The following is a 26,796-nucleotide window of genomic DNA, read 5'->3' as shown; positions in this document are numbered from 1 at the left end:
ATATATATATATTTAATTTATAAAACAACAAATCTAATCAAATCCAATTCAAATCGCTTAAAATTGAATTAAATTAAATTGAATTGTCTATACAAAATATCTAATCCAAATCGTATCGCAAATAGAATCAAACCGTATGCGAACAATCCTACCTTGTTAATCATCTTAATGTATTTGCTTCCAATTACAATAGGATCAAGACGAGTTCAACATCAACAAAAGGATTTCGTGTTTTCAAGCTGGATCTAAGTGGTCCTAGATAGTTGGAGGTTGATGACCTTGGGTAAGAGTAGTTTATGCTGCAGGGGTTGAAGGTGCACAAGATTTTGGTGGTTGGCAATTGCATCTTTTTCCGCCATGCAAATACACTAAAATCACATTCACCGTCACATAATTTTGGACCATTAAATTTTTTTCAGCATGCTTCTTTCCATAGTTATCAAAATCCAACAGACAATCAACTTGGTAAAGTTACTGAGTTATTGGATTATAGTGTGATATATATAATTTATATAAATTATTAGTCTTTAATTTAATAGGTATAATCTGAAAAAAATAAAAAAAAGTTACACATAGATAAAATTAAAAGTAAAAATAATTTGTTGATAAAAAATAGGAAATAATCAAAATTTTAAAAGACAAATAAACATATATAAGTTGAATTACATGAATAAATATGTGAGGTTAAAATTATTCTAATAAAATATGAACTAATGTAAGGTTGCAAGTTTGGAGCATTACTCATGTCAATTTAGATATTATATATTCTTTTATTAACCTATTAAAGAATAAGAGTGTATCTGACCTAGTGGTAAGGGGCTATAGTTTTACACAGACTTTTCAAGATCGAATCAAACCGGTTCTTTGATTGAATCGACCAGTTTGATCCAAGTTTGATAATTATGCTTCTTCCTTACCTATTTCACTAAAAAGATATATGGTTTTAACTTTAGAGTAATAATTTACTGGAAATTTACGTGTAATTATTTTAACATTAATTTGATATTTAAAAATTATTAATTGATAATTTAGTCAAATACATTAAATTATTTTAATTTTTTACTAAATTAAAAATACAACCAAAATTTGACTACTTTAAAATAAGTTGGAATTTATGAAAGTGTTTAAATTTTTATTATTTTATTTTTAGTGTTTTATTTTTAGAATTTAATAAAAAATAAAAATAATAAGAAGTGAAAATAAAAAATAAAAATATATACATAAACTAAAGACACTTTTAATAATCACAAAATAACGTGTGATTAAGATGTAAATATCAAATCACAATTAGGCCATCTTTCTTTCTTAACCCAAAATTTAAATGGCATAAACTACATCGGCCCAAACAAAGGAAATATTTTATTTAGACAAAAATAAATATATTGTTTTCAAGCCCAAAAAAAATCTTGTTTTCTGTTAAGCATGTGACATAATAAAAATACTCAGAAATAACAAAAATAAGATGGTAAACCAAAAAAAGAAATAACATAAATATGTTATTTTTATTTCTAGATAACATAAATACAAGAATTTTATAAAATTATACAGAGAAATTTTTTTTTATAATAAAGGTAAATTTAAAAAATAAAACAAAAAATATGAATAAAAATATAGAAATTTTGTTTTGGAAGACAAAATTAAATACTAAAGTTTCATCAAAGAGATTAAAAAATAAAAAAATAAATAAATAAAATTGGGTTTGCTATTTGAGTTTCTGAAACAGCGTTTCCTTTTGGTTCCTTCTCCGCCGCAATCATCGTTGAGAATGCGGAATCTTCCTGCAACTCTAACTCGTTCCTTCCATCCACTCTCCATTAACAGAAACTCATCACTCTTCTTTTTCAGCTCCACCAATCACCTCCGTTTTCTTCAACCCTCACGCTCCGCTACTTCAACATTTTCAAATTCTATTCAATGTGCCGTTCGATTCCGACCCTGCATCGACATACACAAGGTACGCCACCCCTTTTACTTTCTCATGTTTTTTCCCTTTTTGTTTTGTTAAAAATTATATTTTTTTTTAAGAAAAGGTTGTTATTTTACGTTATTGAAATTTTCAGTGAAGGTTGTTTTTGTTCTTGTGTTTGTGTTTGTTGTGTTGTATTGATTGAAAATTTGTGGCATTATCCGTATTTGGTACTTGTGAAATGATCAAGGAGCTTTTTTTTTTCTTCTAAATTTTAGAAGGAAAAAAATTATGTGATTGTGATTCTGGAGAATACTGTGTATGCTGGGATTTTATATGAATGAGGTGAACCCTTTTATCACTGTAATGAAATTTGAATGAAGGTTGCTATGACTTTTGGTTATAGTGATCGACAATTTGTGTCAATCATAATGTTCAGTAGTTTCTTTTTGTATAATTTGTTTTCCAAATGTGATGATGCATTCTAAGGGTTCAATTGATGTGATCTTTTATGCTTATGGCAGGGGAAAGTGAAACAAATTGTTGGTTCAACCCTTCAGGATTTGAAGGGAGATGGGTCAAATCCGGTGACAAATTTCGAATCTGATAAGTCAGCAGCTGAGTATGCTATTCTTTACAAACAAGATGGGCTTACCGGTGGCCATGCGATCATGCTCGGTGCAGATCCTTTGAGCAAAGCTGCTGCACTTGAAGCATTGCATGCTTATCCTGGTATGCTTTTCTAAATGCTGCCACTGATTAGTGGCATTTGTGTTTTCTAAAGGAACATAGTTACTAAAATGTTGTGTTCTTAATTGTTATTGAGAATGATGTTGTTGAAAGTTGAAACATGAGTCTTAGCAATATACAAGTTATGTTAGCATTTTCTTTGTCCTTTATGGTTGATGATATGTTTAAAACTTACACAGATTTTTCCTCTGCTGAACTTAAATGTGGAGGGCTGGTAAAATTTAGGCGGTTTGCAAGTTGGAGGGGGAATAAATTCGGACAATTGTTTGAGTTACATCGAGGAAGGAGCAAGCCACGTCATTGTCACATCCGTAAGTTCTTCTTTGAGTTTTTCCACCTTTTAATTGCCATTAACTTTCATCCATTGAGAAAGCATTTGTATTAACTCTCTCAACCAATTATGTTATTCAAGAATGCCACTTATGTGTTATTTTTCAATAGAAATAATTTAGCCATGTTGTGTTTAATTGATTTCTCTCTTTATAGTATGTGTTCAACAATGGTCAAATGGATCTCAAAAGACTAAAAGATCTTGTTAGAATTGTTGGAAAAGAGAGACTTGTGTTGGATCTCAGTTGCAGAAAAAAGGTACAAATGGTTATCTTTCTATTTCAACGAAAATTGTTCTTGAAGAGGAATACATTAAGTTCTTCAAGTAGTTCGCTTCAAGTTTCAAATGTTCAAGTAGCTGGATTCTTTTTTTTTTTTTTTTTAATTTTCTTCTACGTTTTCTTTGTTCAGGAAGGTAAATATGCAATTGTCACTGATAGGTGGCAGAAGTTCAGTGATGTGTCACTTGATGCTGAAGTAATGCAATTTCTTGCCAACTTTGCTGATGAATTTCTAGTTCATGGTGTTGATGTTGAAGGGAAAAAGTAAGTTATTCAATATTGTAAACTCCAACTTAAAGGGCCAGCATTTTTATATGCAAATGAGATAAACAGATCTCCGTGTCACACATTGAAATACAGCTGATAATATATGATTCTGATTGCAGGCTGGGAATTGATGAAGAGCTAGTGGCTTTGCTTGGCAAGCATTCACCGGTTCGTAACTTTCTTAAGCTGCCTTGACTTTATCTTTGCCTATTAAAGTCTTAGCTAATTAGCTTGCATTAAGGTTTTTCAGTTGTCTGAATTATAGCCATAAGTAGAGGAATTGTACGTGCTAGCGTATGCGTGCGCGTTTTTATCTTAAATTCTGACAAATGTATACAATTTTATGTCTTAATTCTTAAATCGGTTTAAACTTCATTTAAGTGTCCATAGTGCTGATGCATTTTGATTATGCCAGATTCCTGTTACATATGCTGGGGGTGTGACTGTAATGGACGATTTAGAGAGGATAAAGACGGCGGGGATGGAGCGCGTGGACGTCACCGTGGGAAGTGCATTGGACATTTTTGGGGGAAACATGGCTTATAAAGATGTTGTAGCTTGGCATACCCAGCAACAAGCCTCCATAGTTTAATTACATAATGATTTGAGACTTGTTTTAAGTAGGGTCTGGTGAACTTTGAACTTTTGAATTTGTTTCTCTCGTGTTTGTAACCTTCCATTTGATGTTTTTTTCAGTGTTTCTTTCCCTCATGATTGTAGCATTTGCCTCATTAGACATTAGTTACTTAGATTCCCTTGTATGATCATAATTTGCCACTATAGTTATTTGCATTTTGATGATGTACATGTAAAACAATGCATGTAGAAGTTCATTTACTCTATAGTAGTAGTATATTATCAAAGGAAGACTAGATAGAAGACGACCTGAAAGGACTTTGTACGAGGTTGTTGAATTAGATTTATACTATACATATATGATAGAGCGAAATAATTCAGAGCTTAAATGGTAAACTGATGAAATAATTCAGAGCTTGTGTTCAACCTTCGTTAATTTTAGAGTCTCTTTCAGTTTTCCTTGGATTTCACGTAGGGAATTCTCGAATACATCCATGCGCGTGTTAGTCACGTTGAATTGACTCGTAAACGTCAATGTGTTCACGTTGCAACACAGCAATCTCAGCTTGTCGATTAAGTTTATTGGATATGGTCATCCCTCTCAACGAATGCACCAAATGTTAGCTCAAGGATGTATGAGGAAGAAGATGAAATCTGGAAATATAATCAATAATACAGGAAATTGTAAATGTCCTTGTTCGAGTCGAGAACCCACTCCTAAGAATAATACTCAAATATTTCTAACTGCAAAAGACTACACTCTCCAATTTATTTGAAAGGTATTTACAAATTTGATTAATTAATATTAATAAACGGTCACTAACTGTTTAGTATCATTTGGTTGAAGAGATACAATCTTTTAAGAATTGTGTATGTTCAAGACATTGTGTCTATTGGCTAAAGGGACACAACTCTTTAAGAATTGTGTATGTTCAAAACATTGTATCTATTGACAATAGAAAAGACACAACCATTTGTATACGTAACTAATCATAATTACTACGTGTAATATGTATAAATAAGTCATTGTCCACTATTTCAGAAAATGAAGTACTAAGTGTATATTATAGTTAACTATTAAGAAATTTTCTTTGTTCAAGAGAGTTAAAAATTTCTTATTATTGCTAATTAAAAAATTCTTAGGTTTCTAGAGTATTGTTATCAACCCTATAACAACTAAGTGTGAGGATAAATATCTCTCTAAAAAAATCTAATCGTACCTTAAAACCACTACACTAATATAAAATTTTGTCATCTTCTGATACTAATATACCCAACATTATCTTCCCTTGTAACTAAGTTGGCAGAACTAATTATTTTCTGTGATATACTTTATCCTAAGGGTGTTAAAGACCCAGTCTGACTCGGAATCTGAGCGAGACCCAAGACATATTTTGATGAGGTTTGAACTTGTTATTTTTACCAGATGTTACTTTCAGCTCAAATTTGGGTTATGTTTTAAATTATTCGGTTCGGTCCAAAATTATTTTAAATAATAAAAATATATATTTTAAAGTAAAAAGTATTAATGTGATATTATACTATTATATTTTAATTAATATTTTTTATATTATATGTTATTATTTTTGTATTAAAATAATTTATTTTAGTATAAATATAATATAATTTTTATTAAATTCAATTTTTAAAAACAAAATTTTATTATTTTAATATATAAAATTTATAAATATGTATATACAAGTTTTATATCAAATCGATCCGATTTAGCCCAATTTATTTCGAATTATTTTGGTTCTACCAAAAATAGACTTGTTGACTTTTTAGGGATGGATCCGAAATCATATTAAACCCGCTACTTCATGCCACTACGTAGTCATCTATCCAACAGGATTACTTTCCGTTCCGTTCCAGTATCAGCTGCTTCAACAATTTCCTCATTGCTAGGGTTTGTCCCCTTTTCTCGCTGAGATGGAAGGGATGGTGCCGGAGAAGAATCAACGATACCTTATGGTGCGATTGCGTAGAAGGATCTGCGGCGTCGACGTCATGAAACTGATAACACCCGAGAAGGACGGGGAGGAGGCCGTGGATTGGAAAAATCTACCTCCGTTTCCCTTTGATTTCAGCGTGGATCTTCCACTGGGCCGCATGTTCGCTTTCGAGTTGAATTCCACGATTCATCTCGTTGGAGGTGTCAAATATTTGTCCGAATCAGCTGCTTCTTATGATGGTGCTTCCGAGCCTTACAAAAAAGTCTACGAACTAGACCTTGACAAGAAGGAGGTGAAGGAGTCGAATTCAATCTATGATTTTCCAGGGTTTATTAATACCAGATACTATATTCTTCACAAAATCGGAAGTGATTATTATTTGATAAAGATGTGTGGTATGGACCGTCTCATACCCGGGTCTGCTCCTCATAATTTTTGGGTTCTACGCTCTGGGACTAAGGTTTGGAAAGACTTACCTGATGCTCCTAGTGATCCTAACCCACCCTCAGATTCCATAGTTGATCACAGTTCATGGTTCGACTTCTATGGTAAGCTATACCTCCGAATCTGCTTCGAAGATGGAAGCGTTTTCGTCTACTCTTATGACACCCATAACTCACATTGGACAACCAGTGAGGGTGACGATAGTTTTACGCGTTCTTTTTGTGTCCCAGTGTGTGGCCAGCGTCGGTTCTTTCTTCCAAGTGTGTATATTCCAGGTATCAGCTAATTTCCTGCATCTTCCTGTTGTTTATTTATGAGTATTGTTATTCGTATTGGTATTGATATTGTTACAGATTTGTTTGATCCTGGTAAATACCTGGCACTTTCATGCGAATGCATTGGAGAAAAATACTTGATGTGTGCTTTCCAGGTGGATGAATTGGGTGTCCTTATCTTCCAAAGGCTTGAAGGCTGCTTAGATAGAATGCCGTCCTTGTATTATGAGGAAACGCCGCCTGTGCTTGTTGATCTTGATGGCAAAGGCACGTTTGTTGTTATGGCACCTGGCTTTGCAAACGAAGAAAAAGAGGAGCCTGTCCTCTGCGTGTTGGTTCTTCAGGTGGCAATGAAGTTTGTCAACTATCCCTCTCGGGTCTTCCGTAGGTCTGTGAGGTCCCCATTGGAGTGTGAGTTCTTAGATTGGAAGGTCCTTAGCATGCACATGTACAGCATGAAGCTGGGCATCAATGAGTTGCCTGCTTTCTTTGTTTTCCCTGACATCCAGTGGGAAGAGAATGCCCAGGAGGTCCAGAGGTGGGGAAAAAAGAAATGTAGGCGAATTTGAATTTCTAACATGCTTGCTTCAAAAAGGTAATGCTCGCCGGATTTGGATTCTCTAAAGTTTGAATTTCAATTTAGAGAATAAAGTGTGATCTCTCACTATTTATTTTATAGGTGGGACAAAGAATAAATAAGAGAGACAAATCATTCAAGGGTAAAAGATCACACTTTACCCTCTAAGGTACAAATTTAAAATTTAGAGGATCCAAATTCAATGCTCGCTTCTGTTTTGTCATCATTTTCTTAAAGCTGCTTTATTATTTATTGTTATCCCATAATGATTGGTTGGCTGTGAAATGTGAATGCTTTTGTGCTTGACCATTTTGTACTGTAATTCTGTTTGGCCAATACACATTAACACACATAATCGGCTGCTGTGAATAAGTTTATGAAGGTTCTTCCTGGTGATTTGATTGTTAGTTTGGAATATATGGAATATCATCGTTGATATTTTTTATTTTGATAGTTCCCACTCAAAGCTTGCTGTTCACATGAGGTCCTACCATCTTGTCGCCGTTTGAATTTGTTGAACTTGCAGCATCAAGCACTGAAATCTCAATTATTAAACCCAGTAGGATGTGTAACAAACCGTGACAAGGACAGCTATGCTAGTTTTCTTGCATTCTATAGTAGTATATTATCAAAGGAAGACTAGATAGGAGACGACCTAAAACTAAAAGGACTTTGTACGAGGTTGTTGAATGAGATTTATACATATATTGTAGAGCGTAATGACATAGTTGTACTTAAATGGTAAACTGATGAAATAATTCCGGTAAAGTTAAGTGTTTTATTATTATAATTTATAGAGTTTAATTTTAATTCACTAACAGTGTAAAGTGTTTTATATTTACTTTTTTTTAATGATTATTTACACATGAAATATGGATATTTTTACTAATATAATGTTACATAATTAAATGTATGTACAATGATAGTGTAATAAATTTAAATTCTAAATTATAAATTAAAAAAAGAGGTTAGTTTTTGTTGGTTGTGATTTTAGGAGATTTGTTTTTGTTTTTTTTTTCTTTTAAAAAAATTCAATTTTCTAATAATTATCTTATGATAGTTTTCCGTCATGATAATAATATAGATGATAGAAGAGGAAGACTCTCTTGGAAAATATAAATGCTTTTACTTGGCTAACCAAATTATTTATAAAAAATGTTGGTAATATAATAAAGGACACCCTATTATACGGATTAAAGTTGTATAGAATATTATACGAATTAAAGTTGTATAGAAGAAGAGTATAAATTGATTAAATTCTTTTTATAGTTATTTTTTATTATTTTATTGTTATTTAAAATGTGAATTTTAACTTTTTCAATCTCTCTTTCATTTTATAAAAAAAAATTCTGTAATTCACCATATAATAATTGTAAAAATTGTATTGGTACCACTACTATTATTAGTGAGGTGAAAAGCAATAATAAACACCATGCCAATCATAATTTTTTTCTCAAACAACAATCAATTTTCTTCCGTCATGCTTATCATGATGAAAATTTTCAAGGGTTTGCTGAATCTAGAGTTACTTATAGTTCAAGCACATTTAATTAACTTTTTATAGTTTACTATTTCTAAATAAGATTTTACATGGAATAAATTATTGCAATCTAGAATTCTTCAAATTTTTTTATGTTTTATTAAATAAATTTTCATATTTAGACTTATAAATTTGGATAAAAGAACAAAAAGTAGAATAGTATATTGTATCAATGATTTTGTTACAAAATATTATCTAGAATTTGATTAATTTTCTTATTATGTATAGGACCTCTTTTAGGAACTTAATTAGGGACAATTGAATTGTGGATAAGAATTACAATTTTGGTTGTGAAAGTATATCTGGGTGGCGAGAGAGGGTGTCCCCAACCTGATTAACCTCCATGGCCGATATTAAATTTCAAAATTGAAACCCAATAATTTTGCCACGTAGGGATTTTCCCGTAGGGAATTCTCAAATCCATCCATGCGCGTGTTAGTCACGTTGAACTGACTCGTAAACGTCAACATGTTCACATTGCAACACTACAATCTCAGCTTGTCGATTAAGTTCATTAGATATGGTCATCCCTCTGAACGAAAGCATCAAATGTTAGCTCAAGAATGTATGAGAAAGAAGATGAAATCTGAAATTACAATCAACAATGCAAGAAATTTTAAATGTCCCTATTTGAATCGAGAACCTACTCCTCAGAATAATACTCAAATATTTCTCTAATTAACCGCTACACTCTCCAATTTATCTCTCCTTGTAACTAAGTTGACAGAACTAATTATTTCCTGTGATGCACTTTTTTTATTCTCACGAGATTTTTCAACCCGACAAGTCAAAGGCTAATTCGTTGCATCTAAAGATATTAAAGACCCAGTCGACTCGAAATCTGAGCCCAATCCAAGACCTATTTTTGTCGAATTTGGATTTATTATTTTTATCAGGTGTTATTTTTGAAGTCGGATTTAGGTTATATTTTGAGTTATTCAATTCGGTCTAAAGTTATTTTTTATAATAAAAATATATATTTCAGAGTAAAAATATTATATTAAATTTAATTTTAAAAAATAAAATTTTATTATTTTAAATATATATAACTCAATTTATTTTGAATTATTTAATAGAATTGTCGACTTTTTAAGGTTGGATCCGGAATCTAATTAAACCCGGCCCGCCCGCGAACACCGGCTACTTCATGCGCCACTACGAGACTACGTAGTCATCGATCCACCTGGATTGCTTTCCGTTCCGTTCCAGTATCAGCTGCTTCAACAATTTACTCATTGCTAGGGTTTGTCCCCTTTTCTCGCTGAGATGGAAGCTATGACGGCGGAGAAGAATCAACGATACCTTATGGTGCTAATGCGTACAAAGATCTGCGGCATCGACCTCATGAAACTGATAACACCCGAGAAGGAGGCTGTGGATTGGGAAAATCTACCTCCGTTACCCTTCGATTTCAGCATGGATCTTCCACTTGGCCGCACGTTCGCTTTGGAGTTGGATTCCAAGATTCATCTCGTTGGAGGTCTCAAATATATGTCCAGCTATGATTATTCTTTTGATCATGCTTTCTATACTCCTTGCAATAAAGTCTACGAACTAGACCTTGACAAGAAGGAGGTAGAGGAGTCGAAATCAATCGATGATGCTCCAGAGTTATCTGTTTCCGGGTTCTCTACTCTTCACAAAATCGAAAGTGATTATTATTTTATGTTGATGTGTGGTCGCGGTGGTTTCCTACCCGACAATGATGCTCAGAATTTTTGGGTTCTACGCTCTGGGACCAAGGTTTGGGAACACTTGCCTGATGCTCCTGATCTTCCTGGCTACCATTCCAGAATTGATCACAGTTCATGGTTCGACTTCTATGGTAAGCTATACATCCGACTCTGTTTCGAAGATGGAAGAGTTGTCGTCTTCTCTTATGACACCCATAACCTACATTGGACAACGAGTGAGGGTGACAATAGTTTTACGCGTTCTTTTTGTGTCCCAGTGGCATCCGATGGCCAGCGTCGGTTCTTTCTTCCAAGGGTGCATATTCCAGGTATTCATAATTACTCTCCAACTGTGCATTGCACATGATTTTCTTTGTCTTAATGAATTTATTTGAAATTTTCGCTCTTCATTGTAGTATTATCCATTCTGTTATTGATATTGTTACAGATTTGGTTGATCCTGGCAAATACCTGGCACTTTCATGCGAATGCATTGAAGGGAAAAAAAGGATATATGCATTCCAGGTGGATGAATTGGGTGTCCTTTTCTTCCAAAGGCTTGAAGGCTGCTTAGATAGAATGCCGTCCTTGTATGATGAGAAAACGCCTGTGCTTGTTGATCTTGATGGCAAAGGCAAGTTTATTGTTATGGTACCTGGCTCTGCAAAGGAAGAAAAAGAGGACCAGGTCCTCTTTGTGTTGGTTCTTCAGGTTGTTCCAAAGAAGTTTGTCAACCATCCCTCCCGGGTCCTCCGTAGGTCTGTGAGGTCCCCAACGGAGTGTGCGTTCTTAGATTGGAAGGTCCTTAGCATGCACATGTACAGCATGGAGGTCTCGAGTTGGGGAATAAGAGATGATTTGTATGCTGTCTTTATTTTCCCTGGCATCCAGTGGGAAGAAGAGAATGCCCAGGAGGTCAAATAGGCAAATTTGAATTTCGAAAAGGTAATAATCCTTGCCTATGTTTTTGTCATCATTTTCTTATGTTCCCTAAAGCGGCTTTATTATTTATAAAATCTGATTTCCATAATCAGATTCCTGTTACATATGCTGGGGGTGTGACTGTAATGGACTATTTAGAGAGGTTAAAGATGGCGGGGATGGAGCGCGTGGATGTCACCGTGGGAAGTGCATTGGACATTTTTGGGGGAAACATGGTTTATAAAGATGTTGTAGCTTGGCATACCCAGCAACAAGCCTCCATAGTAATTACATTATGATTTGAGACTTGTTTTAAGTTTAGGGTCTGGTGAACTTGGACTTCTTGAAATTGTTTCTCTCGTGTTTGTAACCTTCTATTTGGTGATGTTTTTTAACTTTTTTTTTCATTATATGATCATAATTTCCCACAATAGTTATTTATTTGCATTTTGATGATGTGTTGAATGAGATTTACACATATATGATAGAGTGTAATGACATTATTGTATTTAAATGGTAAACTGATGATATAATTCTAGTGAAATTAAGTGTTTTAATTTCTTATTAATATAAATTATAAATTCAAAAAGAAAAAGGTTAGTTCTTGTTTGGTGTGATTTTAGGAGATTTGTTTTAGTTTTTTTTTTAAAGAAAATTTCAATTTTCTAATAATTATCTTATGGCAGTAGTTAGTGGTGATAATAATGTAAATGATAGAAGTGGAATACTCTCTTGTGGACTATGAACGCTTTTTGACTTGGCTAATCAAATTATTTATCAAATGCTGGTAATATAATCATTGTAAAAATTGTATTGGTACCACTACCATTATTAGTGAGGTGAAAAGCAATAATAAACACCATGACAATCATTTTTTCCCCCTCAAACATGCTTATCATGCTGAAAATTTCCAAGGGTTTGATGAATCTAGAGCAACTTATAGTTCAAGCAATGTTAATTAACTTTTATAGTTTTACTATTTCTAAATAAGATTTTACATTGAATAAATTCTTGCAATCTAGAGTTTTCACTTCAAATTTTTTTGTTAGATTAAATAATTTTTCACATTTAAACTTATGAATTTGGATAAAAGAAAAAAAGTTTCAATGATTTTGTTACAAAATTTATCTAGGATTTGATTAATTCTCTTATTATATATAGGGAAAAATTAATTCTAAAATTGGACTAAACTACTCTACTCTTCTTATTTCTAAGAAAATTGTATTGCATCTGGAATAACTGGAAATGAGATTGATTCAATTTTATTTGTATTATTTGAATTTTTAGAATTAAATTAAGAGTAATATCCCAAATATGTCCCAAAAAAATTCACCATCAGACAGTTTTGTTTCTCATAAAATTTAACTCCCATAAAATTTAACTAAGATTTCGACCCTGAGGTTCTCAGATATACACCAAATACATTTCCAAAACCGTTTGATCCGGTTAACGTGGTGACGTGTCAAGTTAACTGCGACATATCACTTCCAGGACATTTTGGTCCCCATCCACGCTGGACAAAACGACGTCGTATTGAAACCAGGGGTAAAATGACGTCGTTTTGAGGAGGACTAATTCGTCTCCACTTTGACAGAGAATTCAAACGGCGCCGTTTTCATGTGGGGGACCTATTTGCCTTACAATAGTATCTTAGAGGACCTATTTGACCTATAATTCGTGATGTTAAAAGAAACTATATTTACTTCAACGCAAACCTTAAAAACACATTGACATTGGTCTGTTCATTTATCAAAATGGTAACATAAACGTGAAAACCCAAACATGTTAACCACACAAATATTTGGCTTCAATAGCAACACAAACCAAATCAAATCAAAAGAAGGTTTATTTTCTTCAACATAAACTAAACGAAACCATTCTAAACAACATAAAGTCTTCTTCCTCCAACATAACAAAAGGTGGTAACATAACTAAGACAAGAACTTTCACACTAATTCTTAGAAGCATCATTTTTTGAAAAACTAGTTCAACTCTGGTGTTGGAATGAATTTGAACAACTTAGATACTGTACTACTGGTTGCAGCTGCCATTGTCTCAGCACTAATATTCTCCGAATTCTTGGTCCTAATTACTGTCTGCTTTGGACGTCTAAAAGAAAACTGGCTTGGAATAAACAGTATTGTTATCACCATGTTTCACATAGAGTTCAACTTCTTACATTAAGCCACTTACAAGGGGCAATACATTTGAATTGCATGAGACATTTCTTGTCACATCTGAGAGAGAATTGTCAACTTGAGTATATTGAGAGGGAGAATTAGGCTCTTACATGCTACTAGGTCCAAATACATCAACTTGTGTTTCCAATATTAACAAACAGGGGTAATGAAAGTACTTGAGTGTAACATCACGAATTATAGGTCAAATAGATCCCCTAAGATATTATTATAAGGTAAATAGGTCTCCCACATAAAAACGGTGCCGTTTGAATTCTTTGTCCAAGTGGAGACGAATTTGTCCTCCTCAAAATGACGTCGTTTTATCCCTGGTTCCAATATGACATCATTTTGTCCAGCATGGACGGGGAACAAAATGTACTGGAGGTGACATGTCGCAGTTAACCTGACACGTCACTACGTTAACCAGATCAAACGGTTTTGGGGACGTATCTGGTGTATATCTAAGAACCTCAGAGTCGAAATCTTAGTTAAATTTTGTGAGAGACAAAACTGTCCGATAGTAAATTTCTTAAAAACCTATTTGAGGTATTACTCTTAAATTAATTTCCACCAACTTTTACAGAATGCGAAACACAATTAAGTAATTAACAGAACTTGACAAACAAAATTATCTTTTTTGATGCATTGGTAAATATAATTATTTATATTTTATTAAAATTTAAACATAAGAAAACTAAGAAAAGGAAAGAAACCTTATTGAAAACCTACATAACATATATAGAAATATCCTTTGTATTCATGCAAATTTAATACTTTATATTTAGACATACACTTATGATAATAAAAATTACATGGGTATTTTCTCAAAAAAAAAAAATTGAAGTAACCCAATAAAATATTACCTAGTGAATAATGTCTAACTACAAAGTATAAAAATTATATATATTCTTATAATAAGATCTAACTTCCCAAATTATTAACATAATTCGGGTATACTTTCTAAGCATGGTTTCCACCCTATAGAACCATCATTATTATTATTATCATCATCACATTCTTCACCATTACTATTTTCACCATGATCCACCAAAGATAATAATTCATCAACCGAAATAATCTCTCCCTTTTGCATCATCATATCATGAAGTTGTTGCTTACTTATAACAATTTTGATCCTAACCACTCCATTATTATTATTATTATCATCATCATTAGTATTAATATTTTCCTTTGCACCTTTTCCTTCCACTACTACTTCTTGTTCAGCAAATCTCACCTTCTTCTTCTTGCTACTAGACTTCGGCGACCGCGACCGCGACGGCGACATAGGCACAAGGTAGAATATCTGACCTTTGAGAAGTTTGGTATTAGGGTGAAGATGATGAATGGGTTGTAGTGAATTTGATATTGCATGATAGCCTGAAAATTGTGCTAGAACTTGGTGCACCTTAATGGGAGCTTTGTACTCTAGAATTTTCCCATCACTCTTCATTACTCTTACCATATTGTTCTCATGATGATGAAGAACTAAGCAATTTCCCATAGCTTTATAAATCTTCGGTGAACTTAGCTAATAAAATCTTAGTATATAGTAATATATATGGAGCTTATTATAAGAGTTAGAACAAGTTTTGAGAAATATATGAATGAAAAAGTAGTGGAGGAGGCTTCTATGGAGCATCTATTTAAACGTAATGGTTGTGAATAATGCCCCCAAAATGTTACCAATATTACACAATATGCCTATTTTGTCCTCTTATGGTAGTTAGCAAAATATATAATATCCATTATTATTATTATTATTATTATTAAAGTATGTGTGTGTATTTTTTTTTTCTAAAAGATCTTATTCATGGCATATTGTTATAATTAAGTTCGTTTTTTTTTAAACTTTAGATGATTTGAATAGCATATATATAAGTTGTTTAATTGTTAGAGCTTAAATTTTTACTTGCATATTTTTTAAAACATTTGTCAAGTTTTTTGAGCTTTAATTAAGCGTATATTTTAATTTTAATTTTCTTTTCTCTCAATTATTATTTAAGATTGAGACATCTTAGACATCTATTGAAATATGTTCTACATATAAAGTAGTATGAATGATCATTATTCTATGTTTTATAATTAAATAATGTAGAGTACTTTTGTAAATGAATTTTTAGCCAATAATTAGTTAATTACCCTCTAGATTATTCTCCTCCATATAGCTTTGCCACTGAGATTTGAGAAGCGTTAAAACATCATGCACTTTTGAGTTTTAAACAATTTAAAATATTTCGAAGTTACAATTTTAAATGAATTAATATATTTTATAAAATTTGTAACAGGTGAAATAATTTTATGATTTAAATCTTGTTACGATATTATATTTTATGTATTTAATTTACATTTTTTATTTTTAGTAAAATCTCAATTTTCTTTAAGTTCATAAATGAGTGATGGTTGGGTTTTGGGAGTGAGTCAACTCGTTGAGTTGAGTCAATGACTCGGTGACTCATCATGCCCAAGGTGGTTGTGGAGCTAGCAGTGGATTATTACCGAAATGGTCCAAGGTGGGCCCACTATGACACTGAAAGATTATACCCAACAAGACCGTGTTGGAAGGATCAAGTAGGCCCATTAAAAGTCCACGTGCTTGACTATTTTTTAGGAAAAAAATTGTTTTTTTTTTTAATTTTTCAGTGATTAAAAAAAAGAAAGAAAAACTTAAATTTTGTTCCTTCTTATTCGCCAGTTACCATGATTTTTATTATTTAATTTTGATAAAATAGTAAAACAGGTTGCTTGTTTATTGATAAATATTTGGAGAGGCTTTCTTTTAATATGGGATTCGGGACAAAGAGATATTATATGTGAGACAGATTGTGTGGAGGCTTTTATTATTGTCAATAATTTACAAGATTGCTCTGGGTTTATTGATTCTTTGGTGTTAAAAATTCGAGATATCATGTCTTGAAATGGCGTGCTGATCTTCAGTTGATCTTAAGAGATGCAAATACAGTAGCAGATATCATGACAAAAACGGAGACCATTTCTCCCCAAGTGGAGCTTCTGTTGCCTTGAAAAAAATTTGAGAATAATATTCAGTGGGACTGCTTTTCTTAAGCAGTTTCATGTTTTTTTTTTTCTTTTTTTCTCTCTCTTAATTTTTGTTTATTTTCTTTTAAGTCACATTTATATAATTTAATTAAATAGTTTTATACATGGATTTAATTATATAATTTAATCAACAAAAATAATAATTTTTTTATTAACTGCATGAATGATCATTTAAATGATAAATATAATTAAACATCTGTGTAAAATATATTTTACATTATCAGATTTTAGTGTATCAAAATTAAATTCTTATTTTATATATATCTAAAGAACTTAAAAATTATTTTTTTATAATTATTATTTCCAATTTTTATTAAAAATTTGATATTTTGATTTTTTTTTTCTTTTACAAAAAAGTACAAATACTAAAAGGTTGTTTTACTTAAAAAGAAATAAAAACAAAAAGAGGTTAGTATAAAATTTTTTCATCACAGATCCTTATGAACTGAACAAATCCCATGCCACATTGACTATTTGCTAGTATCCTTGTGTTTCTTATGATGTTTGTGTTACATCAAAATATAACCAATGCACTAAAAAAAATGTTTAATTATGGTTGGCCACTAATGCTAAGCATGTCACAACTTGTCCTCCTCCTCATTATCTTCCCTTTTTGTGAGTACCGATTACTTATTTTCTGTTAGAAATAAGAGATTAAATTAGAGAAAAGATTTGTATATTATTAAGTATATTCAAGTTGTCTATTCAAATTATTTATAATGATACAATATAAAATGGTATTTATAGGTAATAAGAGAATCGTAATAATAAAGACATAATATTCTATAATAAATATTCAGATATACTAAATAATACTAATTGATCCTAATTAATCCTAATTATATTCTAACATTTTTGAAGAAAAAGTACGAGGAGTCAATAGAATATTTGTACAATATGTACAATAGAAGTTTAGGAATTATTAGATATATAATCATTAGTGTTATTTTTTTCCATTAGTTAGAGTTTTTGGGATAAATGGTATCATGACATGGTATTAGAGTTCTAGATTCAAAAAGTCAAAAATTCAATCATTGGTGAATCCAAAATAAGTGAGATATAACTTAATAGTCTATTGTACACATTGTATTCTCTAACACGACTCATTTTTGAATCATAATTGTTAGAGAAAAAAATGCATATATATATATATAATGCAGAAAGTTTTATATAATTATTTAATTAAATTCGTATATTTAAATAATTTTTATAAAAATAAACGTAAAAATTAATTATTTTTGCTGATAAAATAATATATGACTAGTTATTTATATGAAATCAACTTTGCATGAAAATTATATATATGACAACAAAATGAGAAAAACACACTTTTAATGTCAGTACTTGTAAACATGTAAATTCATGTGCAAATTATAAGGTGTGGTTTTCAGGAGGATATGAGAATTCAAAGTTTGAACACAGAAAAAAAGTTATATTGCGGCTATTGATGTGCATATTCACTCTTTATTTGTTTAGATAGTAACAAATCATCATTCAGCATATTGATCATTTCTTTTTTATTTTTTATTTCTTTGGGATTTGGAATGGAACTAAGTCCTTAACGTCATCACGTGGGTGTGATACAATAGCATCCTCACTCAGTGAGATTAAGATTAAAAGCTAACACAAAGAATAAAAAATAAAAATTAAGATATTTATGCTAAATTAAGTTTTTATATTATATTTAAAATAAAATATATAAAGTTAAATTATATTTTAGTATTTTATTTGATTTAAAATAAATATAAAAAAATAAAATTATTTATTAAAATATTTTTTATTATTAAAAAATATTATTAAAATTTTAATTTTAATTTAAAAAAATTTGAGTTTTTTCTTTTTACTTTTTGGAAGTACGGAAAATAATTAAAATTTTATATTTCGAGGCTAAGATTTTAGTTTAAGTCTTTGATTATTAAACATAATATTAAATTTAAGTCTCTCAATTTTAATTTTAATTTCTAAAAATAAATACTATTAGATATTAATATATTGTTGTTATTCTTTTAAGTTTAATTACGATGTATATTTAGGTTTGTTTATTGAGTGCTTAATGACACAAATATTTTCATATCATTAAATAAAGTAACCCTAATTCTCAATTTTGTGAATTATATATATAATATTCTTTATTATCAACTATATACTAATCACTTTTAATTTTTAAAATATAAAATTAATCTTTGTCGAACTTATTAATACCGGTGGGTATAATATATGCTATTTAACTGCTATATTTGCACATGTATTAAGGAATTCAAAATAGATAGTTGATTATAAAAAATATTTATCAAAATATTCACATACATCATTTTTCAATAACTTATTTATTGTATTAATATTTTTATTGTATATTGTGCATGGTTAGAATCATATGAAAAATAATATCACCTTAAAAAAATTTATTAATAGATTTGTTATAAAATATAAAAATAACAGATAAAACGGCCGGATAAACAAATTTAACCCCTACAATGAAAGATATATATTATGAACTAAATAAATGATCCAATTTTGAAACTTAATTATATCTATGTCTTGAACAACCAATTTTACATATGCATGATGATATAATTAATTAATGTAGGAATAATAATATAGTTCAAAGAACCAGAAGCCTGAGACCTTAATTTTCTAAAAGTAGCATTTATATAAAGTAAGATCATAATTCAAAGATAGAGCAGCACCATGACAAAATTGATTAATTAATAATTAGTGTTTGCATTGTCAACTCGCATGCTGTTTTCTCAGTTATTAGTGGAGTGGAGGTGTAGGAACTTGCTGGCTTAAGTTGAAAAATCTGAGAACAATCTATTTTATTTTTATTTTTATTTTTTTATTTAAAAAAATATTTTGCTACTTTGTTTCTATCTTTTTAAAAATTGAATATAAAAAATATAATATTTTTGGTCCTATGCAAATATGAGAGAAGTTAGTGTAAGATCAAAATTCTTTTCGTTTTGCTTAAGAATCTCACGAATTAAAGTCATTTTTACAAAACACATTTTATTTTCGTGCAAGGGACATGCATATAAAATGGAACGAAGGAGAATGAAAATTATTATTATTATTATTATTATTATTATTATTATTAGAGTAATAGGATAAATATATTTTTTTAATTGTATGGATTTATAGTTTTTTTAAAAAAATATCAAATATATCTCTGAAAAATTTTAGCATTATACTTAAAAATTCTTAAAATTTTACAATGCTAGACAAGTTATATCCTTACGTGAATATTCTATCTCATTTCGTTAGAGATCTAAATATTTAGGGAAAAATATAGGGTAATATACTATCTGTCAATTTATTTTTAATAATAATTAATTATTATATTTTAAATACATATATAAAGAGACACATTCAAAAAATACATTTATAAAGACAATTTTATTAGACACAGTTATAAAAAAATTATTTTTATTAGATACATCTATAAAGACATTTCTATTAAACATAGTTATAAATAAGAGTTGACAGAAGTTAACAGAAATATTGTTAATAACGTAGCGAAATTGTATATTTATTACTACAATTTTTCAAGAAATTATGTTTTTTTTCTCAATAATGAGCTACAAATTCCTCATTGCAAAACTTTTCAGTACTTATTTATTATATTAATCTTATTATTATTGTTATTATTTATGTAAATTAAACCAAGCAGAAGCTAGCTAGGTTGTGGAGCATAGCAGTACATGCATGCAAGGATGAGTTTCTTGACTTTCTTCAACAAATTTGGCTCTTTGCTGCTGTTTTAATTTGTAATGTAAGCATCCCTTTGTCTCAATGAGGAAAGATTCTGTTTTTTTTTTTTCTTGTTAATCACTTTGGACATTGAAGAACACAAACATTATTAGTGGGTGTAATTAGGAATGGATCCTCTTCAGTAGAAAAAAATTAGATAATGTCTAATGTTAAATCTAATTTTTTATTATTTTCTCTTTTATATTTATTTTTTATCTCACTTATAGAATTAAAGGTGAGAGATTACACTTTATTTTTTTAAATATCAAAAAAAACTAGAGAGAATTCATTTTCCGTGTAATTAGCTCCACCATCAATCTAGAAAACTGTTCCTTTCTTACTCTTAAAGTCATTAAAAAAAAAAACTACTCTTCTAGTCTTCTTCCATTATTCATACATGCGCATAATTGACCAACTAAGCTTGGTATTTTTCCGCCAACATTTCCTCAATTTTCTATTTTTCTTATCTAACAAAATTTTAATAGTACTATATATTGAATTTAAAAATATCATATTTACAACAAATATTAATAATGACTATATATCTTATATGTATAAATATATGTATTGATTCACATAATTTTTAATATATATTTTATATTTTATTATATATTTTATACGAATAATATATGATGATTGATTAAATTTTAACTAAACTAACTATTTAGTTTAAAAAAGTACATACATATGAAACAAATTTATCTTGTATAAAATTTAAAATCAATTTATTTCTTGAAAATATACGTCTTTGAGTATATTATTGTTACTTTAGTTCTTATTAAAAGATATATATATGGCTGCTATATATCTAATCTAATAGTCATTTACTTTCATGAATATATTAATTGATTAAATACACTAAATAGTAAATACTAAATTGATTCCTTATATGGCTATATATATGTACATATTTCAATCATTAAACTCATGTTAAAAATATTTTAAGAACCACACTAATTTTATATGTTCTTTTAACAAGGAACTACATACGTAACTAGCTAGTAGTGTTAGTTTTCATTATTCATATACTAAAATCCGAAATATTTGGTCAAATAAAAATTAAATTAAATCATTTTAATCATTTAATAAGTGTTAAAAATGATTTTGAAGAAGTGTATGGTAAGTGGTAACTAAAGGAGACCATTGCAAGATGTTGACACTTGCATTTCAATGGTTGGACGGCCACCACCCCATTGTTGCATCTTCAAACTTATTTATTTATTTTTATTTTAACAGTAACACTAAGCAAACAAAAAAAATATCTTATTTAATATTTATTAATTATTATAATAATTAATAAATACTAAATAAGATAAGTTCTGCTTGTTTTTAATTAATTTATTTTGATTGTCAAATATTTTTGTTATTTTAATAGGGTTTGTTTTAATGCGTTAGAATTCTTAATTGAATATAAATATGAGAGCATTTGCAATAGAATATTTTTAGAGTATTATTTTTTATATTTTAATAAAATAAATTAATTGTAAAATTAAAATTTGCATTGAAATTTACTGATGAAATGGAATTAGTATCACCTTAGAGATATAATATTATTTTGATAAAGAACCAATAAAATTTTGTCATTCGTATAATTATGTTGATAAAATAATTAAAAGTAATATAAAATTTTAACAAAATTAAGACTAAGTATTGAAAGAATAAATTTTATTTTTAATTTTAAATTACTATTTATGATATATAGTTTTACAAAAATTTATGTGTGATCATTTTATAATAAAATTCAAAATAAAATTGAAATTAAAATTAACATTCAAGATAATCTGAATATGAATATCTATATGTGAAGAAAGATATTTAGTTATGTATTTAAATTCGTTTATATTGTTCAAAATAATCTTGTTTCAAAAAAGGGGGAAATGCTTATGAAATTCAAGATTTAAAAAGTAAAAACACTATTTATGTTTTGATACTTGTATACACAAGAAGATGATAAATTAAATAATAACACGAAAATTAAAATTTGTGAAGGTATTGTATATATTATTTGTATCATGTGTTATTCCATATCGTTCGATGTTTCAAGGATTGTATTATTTGTATTATCATAATAAGAAAATATAATTCCGCATCATTTTATACTCAATATATATATGCTAACTTGGTTTTTTTATATTTATTAACACATTTTAACTAAATAATTAGTCATTAAAATAATTAAATGTATCATATATATAGTAAATAATAATCAAATATTATAACAGTATAAATGATTTTTTTTATAAAATATCAAATATATATTTTTATATGCGATGACTAATATTAGTGATTAATTTTTTATTTACATATAATATGCTAGAAAAATACTTTATACTCAATATATACTATTGTTCTATCAGTCATGAAACATACATAGTATTGTAGTCCTATTAAACATTGTAGATTTTCTTCATATCATCTTGGCTTTTAGTTAGCTTTCGGCATAAACGCCAGTCGCCAAAGCACGTTTACCTATAGAAGTAAACAAAAATCTAATGCAAATATAGATAGTTCTCTATAAATAGTCATCATGTGCCATAATTGCGTTTTGAAAAAAAAAAAAAATCCAGAACCTTTCTTTAATTCTTGGCCGGTTGGAACTTGGAATGAAACACTTTTGAAGATATATAGGATCATGAACTCATGGTTTGAATTAAAATATATTCTTTTTGAATACGGTGTGGTGTGATATATAAAATAAAAATACACTAAATCAAACTCAAAATCTTAAGATAATAAATGAGTTTTTTATTTTATAAATTATTTTTATTTTTTTCGTTTTTTAGTGTGGAATTAATTTCATACATCTCATATTTATAACATTAATAGATCTTTAGATTTTTTGTTGTGACTGAAAATAACACAAAAAAAGGATCTAAAAAAAAGAGTAATTCTTCTCTCTAATAATAATGTCTAAACTATTAGAAGGTAGCAACCACTCCAAGTACACCTGCTTGTTTAAAGCAGCAGTCTTAGCCATTAAATCTGCCGCTCTGTTTATTGTGCGCTGAATGAGTACTACCGTAACTGTCCAATTATGCTAGAGCATCTCTTTAATTTTGTCAAACAGATCAAAGTCAGTCCTAATTAGGAGTGTAAATTACCGAACCGGACCGAAAATTATCATAGAACCGAACCGAATTTTACAACAACAGATTGAAAAACTGAAAAAACCGGTTTTTTTGTTTTTTGAACTAAACCGATCGATTCGGTTCGGTTTTCGGTTGGCTTGGCAAAAACCGAACCGAACCGAACCGAACCAAAGAGTGAGGGTACAGTAGTGTATTTTTACTAAGTTGCCCTTTAACCTAGGTATAAAAGGGCCACTTAGCCACAAGCCCACAAGCCCACAACCCTAGCTTTCTTCTTCTTTTACGCGGCTACACCCAATTCACCCACAAAAAACTTCTCTCTCCCATTCTTCTTCTTATTTTTATTGTTTTGCTAGACATTTTTAGTTGTCTTTGTTTTATGTTTAATTAAGTTGAATTTGTATTGGATTTGGATGTGATATACTCTTGTTATTCTAGTTTATTGAAGGTTTTAAACTTCATTTTACGGTATTTTAAATTCTGATTATTAGGTGTAAAAAACCGAAAAAATTCACCGAACCAAATCACTGTTGGTTCGGTTCGGTTCGGTTGTTCAAATAGCAGCCAACCGAATGGTTGGTATCAATGTACAACCAATTAGGTCGGTTCAGTTGGTTTTCGGTCCAAAATCGAACCAAACCGAACCGATTACACCCCTAGTCCTAATCATGTTGGTTGTATCTCGCGAAACAAAAAGAAACACATCAAAATTATTAGTTTCACATATGACCTCTTTGCACTCACAATCCCAAATCATGACAAGCCCTCTCTAAATAGCATGAAACTCACAGCAGAGAACACTAAAAAGAGATATACTAGCAGCACAACCTTTTATCCAAATTCTCATGCTGTCTCTAATAATACACCCAAAGCCAACTAATTACTCATTTTCAAAAATACTTGCATCGCAGTTCACTTTACATTCATTGAAGGTGGTTTCCAATTATATTGCAAAGAGGAAGGAATATGTTTTTGGGTGGTAATGACATTGGAGAAATCTCGAGCAGCATGTTTACCCAAGTGAACAATTTTCTTCCTACTCCATGGATCATATCGATGGAAGATGTCATTGTTCCTATCCCTCCAAATCCACCAAAAGGCCGCTGCAAAGAGGAGCGCATTTTTGTTGAGGTTAGAACGAATTCAAAACACAAAATCCAAACCAGAATCCACATCGGTCATTCCCAAGTTTAAGCTAATCCAAATCTGACGAGTTTTTTGGCAAGTCCTAAAGTAATGGTTAATATCCTCTAGAGTAAGATAACATCTCTGACAAAAATCAGAAGTAGCAAGACCTACCTCTTTAAAACAGGTAGGTAGCTGTGAGAACTCCGTTGTTGAGGCAAAGTCAGAGCAGAAACTTTATCTTCTTCGGTATTCTCAAGCGTCAAAGGCAAAGCCAATTTTCACTATCATTCCAACCAAATTTCTTCTTCAATAGCTGCTTATACCCGCTTTAAGTCGAGTAGGTGAGAGTATTTGAGTTTGTTCAGAATCAACCTGTTTTATCTCCTGCCTGCTTGATAGGATCAAATAGCATCAAATCAAGTTTAATTTCTTCCGGAATCATTGTGCAAAGAATATCCCACCGCCAATGTCCATGGTGTCAGACATCTTCTAACTTCAAGAGAGAATCAGAAATGCATGTGCATAAAAGGAACCAAATGAGCTAGTGTTCCAGATGGTCGCCAAGCATGATACCCAAAGGATTAAGACATCCTGTCTATACACCATCCAAAACCATCACGAAGCTTTTCTATTATCTTATAAATTACTCGCCAAGTGCTTGAAACATTATTAAAAAAATTGAATGAAAAGTAAGAACTCCCAGATAAATATTTTGCTAACATAATCCTTACCCAAAATTTATCTTTATTATGCAGTAAGTAATTGCTAAACAAACTTTTCTAATAAAACAAAATTTACTTATCAAGTATCTCTAATTTTTAAACCTTCATTTTTTTAAATGACAACGTTATTTCACTTGATCAGCTTAAGCAATGCTCTCTTATTTTTCTCTTTCACAAAAATTGTCTAAGTACAGAACCAATCTTTTAATAAATTAAAATAAAAAAAAAATTACTCACATCTGATAAATAGAAAGAATTAGACTCTAATAATTTTTTATTTTTTATTTTTTATTTTTCAGTCAAATTTTATTTCCATAGTTTTTGAAGACGTGGCAAAAATATCTATTCTATTATTATTATTATTATTATTATTATTATTATTATTATTATTATTATTATTATTTGAGATGGATCATAAATTCAAGCACACTGCGTATTGACTCTATCTACTATTTGATTATTGACAAAAGTTCGAATTCAGACGCAATGTAATAAAGAATTTAGATCTTTTAAGTTTTAAATTTTATTTGAGAGTATAAAATATGATTTTTTTTTATTTATTTTATAAATGAAAAAAGAAAAAACATAAAAAAATTATTTAAAATAAAAAATTATATTTTATTTTTTAAAATAAAATTTAAAAATTAGAGAATCCAAATTCATATTAAAAGGTACCATAGCTGCTACTATAATTAAGATTTAAGAGTAATTTTTCATTTTTGGTCATAAGAGTTAAGAGTGTTCTCTTTTTGGGTATTGCAAATTTGCAACGGGTAGAGTTGAGTATTTAATTATTGTTGATTATCCTTTCATAGCTTTATATTTGGGTCATTATTCCTTCGACGTTGGTTTTTTTCATTTGGGCCTTATTGGTCCTATTTTGTATATCTAATGGAACTTCCAGCCCAAGTGTTCGAAGCTCTGTTTTTGGACTGTAGCCCAAATTATGTAAACCAAAAAAAAAGTTAAGATAATTATTTACAGACCAAAAACTGTTAAATTATACATTGTCGTATTACTAAAAATAACTAACTTTTAAATTTGATAGTCTTTTAAACATATAAATTCAATTAAATTAATGTGTAAAATTTTTACCATGTCCAAAAGTAAAATGTTAATATCCATACTAAGTATATAAAAAAATAATTATTTATATAAAATATATATTTAAAATAAATTAAATAATATATAATATATATTTAAATATAAATTCATATTAGCCGATTAAAAAATAAAAACTAATCCTATTCAATTAAATATTGAAATTAAAAAACAACTTATTAATTAAGTACAAATTTTTAAATGGAGTTCAAAATACTTCATCTTTAGCCTATTAAGTTAGAATAGGTCAGGGTGAAAAAAAAAAAAAAGGACACAA

General features: G+C 29.6%; 4 protein-coding genes across 7 annotated transcripts in view; 3 read left to right on the top strand and 1 right to left on the bottom strand.

The window, feature by feature from the left end:
- Window positions 1-484, top strand: part of LOC107476320 (protein BIC1) — a 2,044-nt gene extending 1,560 nt beyond the window's left edge. Inside the window, exon 2 of the mRNA XM_021136203.2 lies at window positions 194-484. Coding sequence (XP_020991862.1) covers window positions 194-263 — 70 coding nt within the window. The 3' untranslated portion in view covers window positions 264-484. The remainder of the gene's footprint in view (window positions 1-193) is intronic.
- A 1,190-nt stretch (window positions 485-1,674) lies between these two features.
- Window positions 1,675-11,914, top strand: LOC107476201 (1-(5-phosphoribosyl)-5-[(5-phosphoribosylamino)methylideneamino] imidazole-4-carboxamide isomerase, chloroplastic). Of its 3 annotated transcripts, none has more exons than XM_052257528.1 (7): window positions 1,675-1,954; window positions 2,431-2,638; window positions 2,882-2,967; window positions 3,143-3,244; window positions 3,398-3,531; window positions 3,654-3,702; window positions 11,606-11,914. In XM_052257528.1, the coding sequence occupies exons 1-7, from the start codon at window positions 1,766-1,768 to the stop codon at window positions 11,789-11,791; spliced, it is 954 nt and encodes a 317-aa protein (XP_052113488.1). In that variant the 5' UTR covers window positions 1,675-1,765; the 3' UTR covers window positions 11,792-11,914. The 3 variants fall into 3 exon arrangements, with proteins under 3 accessions (XP_052113488.1, XP_015951452.1, XP_020991861.2); XM_016095966.3 differs by lacking the exon at window positions 11,606-11,914 and adding an exon at window positions 3,950-4,397 and having other exon boundaries at window positions 1,682-1,954; XM_021136202.2 differs by lacking the exons at window positions 1,675-1,954; window positions 2,431-2,638; window positions 2,882-2,967; ... (1 more) ...; window positions 3,398-3,531; window positions 3,654-3,702 and adding exons at window positions 10,167-10,900; window positions 11,020-11,516 and having other exon boundaries at window positions 11,606-11,721.
- Window positions 5,965-7,996, top strand: LOC107476374 (uncharacterized). 2 transcript variants are annotated; one of them, XM_052257527.1, is made up of 3 exons: window positions 5,965-6,781; window positions 6,860-7,376; window positions 7,813-7,996. In XM_052257527.1, exons 1-2 carry the CDS (start codon window positions 6,040-6,042, stop codon window positions 7,348-7,350), a joined length of 1,233 nt encoding a protein of 410 aa, XP_052113487.1. In that variant the 5' UTR covers window positions 5,965-6,039; the 3' UTR covers window positions 7,351-7,376; window positions 7,813-7,996. The 2 variants fall into 2 exon arrangements, with proteins under 2 accessions (XP_052113487.1, XP_020992259.1); XM_021136600.2 differs by lacking the exon at window positions 7,813-7,996 and having other exon boundaries at window positions 6,860-7,451.
- Window positions 11,915-14,575: 2,661 nt separating the features above from the next.
- Window positions 14,576-15,253, bottom strand: LOC107476372 (uncharacterized). The gene has a single exon (XM_016096166.3). It carries the CDS (start codon window positions 15,174-15,176, stop codon window positions 14,610-14,612), a length of 567 nt encoding a protein of 188 aa, XP_015951652.1. The 5' UTR covers window positions 15,177-15,253; the 3' UTR covers window positions 14,576-14,609.
- Window positions 15,254-26,796: the final 11,543 nt, after the last annotated feature.

The sequence above is a fragment of the Arachis duranensis genome, chromosome 2 (genome assembly GCF_000817695.3).
Source record: "Arachis duranensis cultivar V14167 chromosome 2, aradu.V14167.gnm2.J7QH, whole genome shotgun sequence".
Classification (NCBI taxonomy): Eukaryota; Viridiplantae; Streptophyta; class Magnoliopsida; order Fabales; family Fabaceae; genus Arachis; species Arachis duranensis.
Note: the sequence above shows the minus strand (reverse complement) of the source record. Positions and strands in the feature narration are given on the sequence as shown.